The sequence below is a fragment of the Centruroides vittatus genome, unplaced genomic scaffold (assembly GCF_030686945.1).
Source record: "Centruroides vittatus isolate TY-2023 unplaced genomic scaffold, ASM3068694v2 contig_370, whole genome shotgun sequence".
Lineage (NCBI taxonomy): Eukaryota > Metazoa > Arthropoda > Arachnida > Scorpiones > Buthidae > Centruroides > Centruroides vittatus.
Window position 1 is genome coordinate 21,452 of NW_027122193.1, and position 8,806 is coordinate 30,257.

General features: G+C 25.0%; 1 protein-coding gene across 1 annotated transcript; it reads right to left on the minus strand.

Annotated features, from left to right (window-relative positions):
- Window positions 1-662: 662 nt before the first annotated feature.
- Window positions 663-2,090, minus strand: LOC136975325 (uncharacterized). The gene is made up of 2 exons (XM_067270378.1): window positions 1,705-2,090; window positions 663-1,164 (listed from the first exon to the last, which is right to left on the minus strand). The coding sequence occupies exons 1-2, from the start codon at window positions 2,088-2,090 to the stop codon at window positions 663-665; spliced, it is 888 nt and encodes a 295-aa protein (XP_067126479.1).
- Between the last annotated feature and the right edge of the window lie 6,716 nt (window positions 2,091-8,806).

Below are 8,806 nucleotides of genomic sequence, written 5' to 3' on the forward strand. Positions count from 1 at the left end.
CAATAAATGAAGTAGAGAATATATAGTTTTTCCATAGGATTTCCCAATTTAACTTATCAGCAAATTCAGAAATGAATGTGAGAGATAAATCGTTTCGTTGACTGATGATATCCCAGTCAATATAATTTCTTAAATGACGAATATTATTTTCTTCTAATGGCGAAAAATGAAGAATTCCCCCAATCAATTAGCAGTTGAGTATTGTCTATAAAGAAACAAAATTGTTTTTTTGTTAAGAAATATTTATTTAATTAATCACATAATACGATACATTATTCATATTAATAACATTTTATTATATGGATATCACAATAGAATACATTATTATTCAAATTGAATACATATTTAAATGGATAACATTATTCAAATTGAGTACATATATTAGCAGATACAAAATTATTTATTACATTTCATACAGTCACATCTTGTAAAATATTTGTCATATATTGGTAATGTTATTTTATCATTTATTACAAAAAATTTACATTCATATGTTTTATTCTTAGACAGTTTTAATGATGCTGCTTTATTACATGCTTGCTTTAAACATACATAAGTTTTATTACAAACACTATGTATTACATAACTATGTTTTCGTTTACCTACTATTAAAAATCCGTATTGTGGAGATGATGATGATGATATCCAAAAATCTGTAAGAATCAAGAGTAGAAGCTGTAATGACCGAACGATACCACATCTATTCCATTATCTTGAATGAATTTTTTATCATAAAATGGAGAAAGCGAAATTTTGTTCTGCAGGTATGTTGTTACTACATGATTTTTGCTTTTAATTCCATATTGCTGATGTCTTAATAGCTCTGTGTTGAATAAAACTTCTTTATATTTATCGTGATTAAATGTTTTTATAACAGATTTTTTAATACCTTTAGCGGTTTTTTTATTTTGTTTATCAAAAATATAAGAATACATCTTTGGTTTTAAAGAACAAAATTCAATTATTGGTTTCGAAAGTGTTTCATCTTTAAAATATCCTAATTTATTTTTGTTCATTTCATTATATAATTTGTGAGTTTTAGGATAGTTACTAAAATCAAAAATATCAGGGAATGATTTAAAATCCTCATAAATATCTTTTGTATAAATTTGAAGTGTTAATGAATCTGTGTCGGTATATAATAAATGTACGTTTTCACCATATCTGTTTTTAAATACTTTATAAAATGTTTCATACATATGTAATTTGCTTAATTCTAATACACAAAAACCTATATAAATAGGTTTGTCTAAGCATAAATTAGGTTTCTTCATTTTAAAAATTGTAAGATTATCATTTATAATTTGAAATTGTTCTACAGACGGTTTAGATAGATATCGGCGATATTGATTTAATGTTGTAGCTGCTTTTAAGTTAATACGCTTTCTTACATTTTGACATGTTTTGCCAAAAAAACTATTATTCATTAATTTAAAAAATGATTTGTCAAAATCATTAGTTGATTCTTGTCTTTTTTTATTATTAAAATATATATATTTTTTAAGCCATGCACTTTGACAAAATGCCAATACTCTATGAATTTTAGTTACTATCAGGCCCTCTTCTAGATAAAATTTTAAATTTCTATAATGAACCACATAGTTTGTTTTATCAAAAAGAGTAGGAATTAATTTTTTACTATTAGTATATTTTAAATTTAATTTATCTAGTACTGTTTTTTGATAATTAGATAATAAATCATACGGAATGGCAGTGTGTTCAACAGCTAGCGGCAAATTATCGTGTCGGTCATGAATATATTCAGGATATTTTAAATCAACTTCTAAGATATATCCTATGCTATTTTCATCAGATATATTAGTTATGTCTAAAGCATCTATTTCATCTTTGTGAAGCCATCTAAAATTATTTACGGGTAAGTATGCGCTCATTACAAACCCATAAAGATTATTTGCATCTATTGACAGAATATAATTATGAGGTTGATTTTTATCATATGTTTCGGGTATTAATGGATTATTAGCTTGCGCAAATCTTTTCCCTGCTAAACTTACTCCCCCCCTCATTCCACTTTCAATAAATAAATACATATCAAGATCATTAAATAATTCTAATTCAATTTTTGTCATTTTTAAACCACAATTCCATGTTAAATCAGGTGTTGTTATAAAATATACAGGATCTAAATTATAATATGTTAAACTTAATTTTCTAAAATTTTGGAATATATCTGCTAATAATATGGTATCAACATATTGATATAATTTTAAATAGTCCCTGAAAGTTTCACAGCGAAATTTTTTCCAAACTAATTGAGCATGATTATAATCATCATCTGTAATATTTTCTCCTGATAATTCGTTATAAAAACATTTTTTTGGGGGTAGCTGTATTTCATCTAATATTTCTTTGTTTTTAAAATAGGAATATGGAAAAATTCCTTTTCTTTTTAATAATTCTCTATATTTGTAATGACGAAAAAAATGATTAAAAATTGGAAAATTATAATTCGCATTTTTTAAATTATCGGTTAAAACAGAGAGAGAAGAATTTAAAAACTGATAACTGTCAATAAATTTAAAATAATCTAATGAAAATGTCGTAAATTTTTCTGAATTTATTGGAATAATACTAATTTTTGAAAATAATTTAGAAGGTATATTTTTAAAAATTAAATGCGAATCATAACCAGAAAAATTGTGCAATATAATTGGAATAAACGGTTTTAGTCTATAATTTAAATTGCATTTATTATGAGCCCACCCTCGAAAACAGCCTGTTTGATGATCGTGGTCCATTACACGGATATCATCATCATCAAATTTTTCATTACAAATATGACATAAATGTCTTGAATTATTAGTAACAGTATTTAAATTAATTTCAACATTATGACTTATTTTACTTAACAAATTATTCAATTGGTTTTGAATATCAATTAAAAAATTATTAACAGCATTATCACCACAATAAAAATTAGCATATATTATTTTATCCTCATTTTCAATAATTATAATCGAATAACATATAGGTTTATGAATTTCAACGATTTTAGTAAAACTTTCTTTAGGATTTATTTCATTAGAAGAAACCTTTTCCAAAATTGATTCAAAATCTGCAAATATGCAGATTGGGTGAAATAATGATTTTTCATGAGAATGAAATTTGGTGATTGCTTCTTTTCCTTTCGGGGTGGATACTTTTTGATATTTATGATTAGAACAAAATTTGAGATGCTCATTTAAAGTACATTCTCTTTCAAAACCATTTAAACATCTTTTGCAAAATTTTCTTGGCAAAAATTTCTCAGACATTAGTCTATTAAAATTTCTAATTAAAAAATAATGAGATTTATATAATAACAAATTTATTTCTTTTTCAAATTGAAATTTGGTTATATAAATCGGATAAATTAGTTTGTTTTCGTATCCATATACATTAATATTTAAACAATTATTTTTTTCAAATATCGGAATATTTTTAACATTTACAGGAAATTTTAAACTATTTATATTTAAATATTTTAAATATTTCCTATACAAATATATAGAATTTTTGTTGGTATTAACTGTTGGATACAGATTAGCAATTATACAATATAAAAAACATTGATTGTCTGAACATTTTATATTTAACACACAACGTTTATTAACTATATGTTTTGGAAGAATAATATTACCACATCCTCCAATTTCATTTTTGTATATTCCTATATGAACATCTATAAATATAATTTCTTTCAGTATCCACCCTGATCCATATTTTATAAACTCATCAATATAGTTTAAAATTGTATCAAATGCATTCATTAATTTTTCATTAATCATATACGAGGATAAAATATGCTCAACACGACTAGAAAAATAAACATCTTGATATTCTATAATATCATCTTCTTTATATTTTATAAATTTAGTTTTTAAATTTATTAAAAATTTTCTTCTACAAACGAAATTATCATTAGCTAAAATATTATAAATACTAGATGTTATTTTTCCAGAAAAGACAGATGGATCACTATTTTCTAAAATAAGAGCACGATAAGTTTTAGCATAACCTCTAAAAGCTTTTTTCCTTAATATAAAAGACATATTTTAAACATTTACACATTTGTCTAAATGTTCGTTCATTGCATCAAAAGCTTTTTTATAAAATTTAAAGTCCTTAATATTAATATTATATTTGTTAGGTGGATAGTTCCCTTTTGTTTTTGTTAAGGAAACATATGTGTTAGAATGGAATTCTACCACCTCCATGAATTGATTTTCACATATTTTGATGTTAAACTTGCTAATTTTTGAAGATTTACCTTTATCTAGAGTTAGGTCTAACCCGAACTTTTGGTCTAAGGCAAGCTTTTGCTTTTTCAACTCCTGATCTTCTATGTTTTTAGGTTTTGGTCCTCTTTTTTTACCAACAGTCTGATTCACATTAAAATCATAATCACATTCTAAAATTAATATTATATTTATTGAATTATTTTAAGTAAAAATAGTTTAAAAATAAAATAAAATACTTACCTCCTGAAGACATTTTTCTTAGATGTATAAGAGATTCTTGCAAAAGAAGTTCTCAGAGATGTATTGAGCTAGTATCTCACCACTGTATTGAGCTAGTATCTCAGCACTGTATTGAGGGTGTCTCTTATATGCAGTATTTATACTATTGCTGGATGCAAAAATAACACATAACAAGATGTCTGTTAATAATTTTAGAATAACATGATGTCTATTAATATTCTTCAACTGCACATTGAAAAACAGGATACTTAAAAATAAATCGAAAACAGTGGTGTGTATTAATATTTTCAGAATTTACTTAAAAAACAGGATATTTCAAGAATGTACTTCAAAAACAGGATATTTCAAGAATATACTTCAAAAACAGGATATTTCAAGAATATACTTCAAAAACAGGATATTTCAAGAATATACTTCAAAAACAGGATATTTCAAGAATATACTTCAAAAACAGAATATTTAAAAATGAATTAAAAAACACACAGTGCCTATTAATATTTTAAGAATGTACTTCAAAAACAAGAAATTTCAAGAATATACTTCAAAAACAGGATATTTAAAATTGAATTAAAAACACACAGTACCTATTAATATTTTAAGAATGTACTTAAAACAACAGGATATATAAAAATGAATACCACACCTCTGTTGAATTTAAGTATAAAAAGAGCTGTAATTTTTGTTAGAATCAACAAGTTTTAACAATTATTCACAAACTTCAGCATTCAATACATTCTGCCAAGATGAGTTGTAAGTATATTTTCTTTTATATCTATACTTGATTTTTTTAAAAATAAATATCTCAATGTAGATTATACTATCTGAGAATTCTCCTATGGTAAGTATTATAATAATTTATAATATATAGTTTTTTGTATATGTCTCTATTTAATTGATATATTTTAATATAAATTAGATTTCAACACTCAAAAATACTCAAATAGTAGGTGGTAAAATTATTTTTTTTTATTAAAATTAATACTGTGTATTATAATATAGTTTCTGATATAGGAGTTATCATTGACTTTGAGGCTTTTACAATTCGAAATGAAAATCTGCCCTTTAACACTTTACGCAGACAAATCAGATTTGTGGCAAGACATGGAAACAATTTTGGAAAAATAGATTTTTATAATGAATTTATTACTTTTGATAATTTATCGCTATGAGATAAAAAATCTGTGAAATTTGGAAATTTTTTACATGGATTATATTTATTATATAAAAAACATAATTTTGGTTATTGGCAATGTTATACTAAAGTATGTGAAATTTTATTTAAATTATATAAAAAATATGATATAATTTATTATAAGGAAAAGCAAATCGAGTTTAATTTTTTAAGCTTAACTGAAGAAAAATACAATATAAAAATTCTGTCATATGACGTCGAAAAGTTAGCAATACCTAAATCCTCGAAAATTAGCAAACCATGTCCACACCATAGCAATTTTGTTGCTCACTGCTCTCTTTGTGATGTCTTCTCTTATAAATTTTATATGGATAAACACGGTAAATATATTTTTAATTATTATTATGTAAAATTAGTAAATATGATAACATTTTTTTTAAAAATTTGTATAGGTATAATAATTATTGTTATTGCTAACATAGGTAATTTTTTTTACTAATGAATGAGAATGATAAAATATTATTATTATTATTATTAATTAAATTTTTTTTATTTTATACAGACTTAGAGAAGAAAATATTATCTTGTGTTTTAATATTATGTATATTATTTTTTAAAAAATTAATGAAATGATAAAATATTATTATCTTGTGTTTTAATATTATGTAATTTTTTTGAAAGAATAAAAAAAGTTTATATTTAAATGGTTTTATTGTTTTTCATTGAAGTACAACATTGATTATACATTATTGCACTCAGATGTGCTAAGTAAAAATGATTTTTAACAAATTTCTTTACAAATTCATTGTTATAAAATTTGTCAGTTGTACTTAATTCTTTTAAACATTGATTTCTATTCATTTTATATAGAAAATACAAACAGAAATATCTGCAAGTTGTTGAATATAAAACTCTGATGAACTATATTATTCCAGCAACAATTTTTAGAATTTCGTTTGATAAATTTTATTATTTTTGTTTTTGTCGGTTTTATTCCATAGCTATCATAGTAAAAACAAGTTTTTTTGGTAAAGAACACAGATACCCAATGACTCCCAGGCTTATTTTGTTCATCTAAATTAATTATAAATGATTCACGATTAGCAATGCAAATGGGTAAGTCATCAGATGCAAAAACATCTCCAAAAGTCTTTTTTATTTTCGAATCACTTGAAGCCAGTTTCCATAAAGTAATGGTATTTATTAATAGTTCATGTTTACCAATATTAAATCTTTTAGCCATTCCTTAATTATTTTCTATGGAATCCATATGTTGTGCAGTATCTTTAAAAAATAATGCACTTGTTAAAAAGGTTTCTTGTGCTTCTTTTGAGTATAATAATAAGGCTTCCAAAATTGCTCTGTAGGGATAATTAAGCTGTGAAATTACTTGTTTGTTGTTTAAAAAATCACTGCATTGAGATAACAAACTATTTAAAAAATAATTGACAGGAGAAACTTTTTCATCTACAGCGGTATCTGTTCCATTCTTCTTCACAATTTTTGTTTCAACATGTAGATAAATTGAATGTAGATCGATATAATTTTCACCAGAACCGGATACATAAAATTCGATTGGTGCTCGACTATCTGAAATTGTTGCGACAGGATGTACTATAACTTCTGATGTATTGTCAATAGCTAGTTAAGTTGAAACTGTACTGAATAAATCCAACTCACTTTCGGTGCATGGACAAGAGTGTGAATCCATCTTCTCAGTCAGTAAATATATCTTTTAGTTTTCGCCTTTTATTCTGCGACTGAATTAATCTTTTCATTCGTTTTCTTTTTATACCAGATCTACCTTGTACTTTTTTAATTACATCATCTTTTATTTCGGAACCAATATCTTTTAAATGTGATTTTGTAGTTTCTTTAAATGATTTCCCGCTAATTACATCTGATTTAACATTTGATGCAAAGTTTAATGCTATTCGTCCTAGATATTTTCCTACTTTACTAAGAATAGGAATTGATTTACGAAAATAAATCTCAAAAAAATCCACATCCTCGTTGTATTTCTGTCCCACAAAATAATTCCCTGTTCCTAATTGTCGTGTGAGAGGAAATCGTAACTCAGGTCTGTATATCGTTCCTCCCGCTTGATTACAGTAATAATTTATACAATCTTTAGGGTCGAGCTTCATTTTGTACTTTCAAACATGAAGTAATAGTAACAAATAAAACTAAGCACTATTTATAACTGTTTAAAAGATAGAACTAATAATGTTTTTCCTCCAAAAAAGACAATTTCTTTTCCACCGGCAGTTCTCAACTCGATTTCAATAGTATCAATATAATTTTTCTTCAAAGGAAAATAAAAAGGTGAGGGATAAACTTTAACTATTTGATCGGTCTTTTCTCCCATAACTGGTATAACTCTTAGAAGAGGAGCTGTTATATCCCCCACATGATGAGAAGCAACAATATTTGAATAAATAAAAATTTCTGAAATTCCTGCAGACAATTCAAGTGGATATTCACTTACATATTCGCCTGCTGAAAATTTCTGTGTTTTAAATCCTAATGAATCCTTTAATTCGTTTCCAAATTCAATCGTTATATTTTTAGGAACTTTTAAAATGATTTTGTTATTAGGCAGTAATCCTAATTTAATATATTTAAAAATTCCGAAAAATTTTTCAGCTGATGAATATAATCCAATAGGAATAAAAATTTTTTCTTCTACATCGATTTCTTCAACAACTTTTTTATTTCTTTCTATTAAAATTATAAATTGATCCTTGTAAAATACAGAATTTGATAGATATTCCTTAGACCCTGTCCGCAATATTACATTTGAAGTGCCTTGTTTAAATATAATTTTTTTCAGTGGAAAATTTAATAAATAAAGTAATTTGTTAGCACTGTCTTTTGTAACATGCAACTCGAATCCCTCTTTCACATTTATTTTTACATCTTTATAATCCCTGTCTAAAACGAATTCTACTGAGTTAGACCCAGTTAAGGAAACTATATTATTGTTTATCCAATCGAAATGCGTCTCTCCTTTATTTTCTTTAGCTGAAGTTAGTGGAATCGTATATGTTTTATCTTCTATTTTTTCTCTTCTAATTTTATGCTTAGTAATAGTATAATCATTGTTATGATTAGATATGTTAAACCAGTTTCTAGGAATAATAACTTCGCTCAGACCGACTACTCATTTTCCATGTAAATCAATAGCTGGACT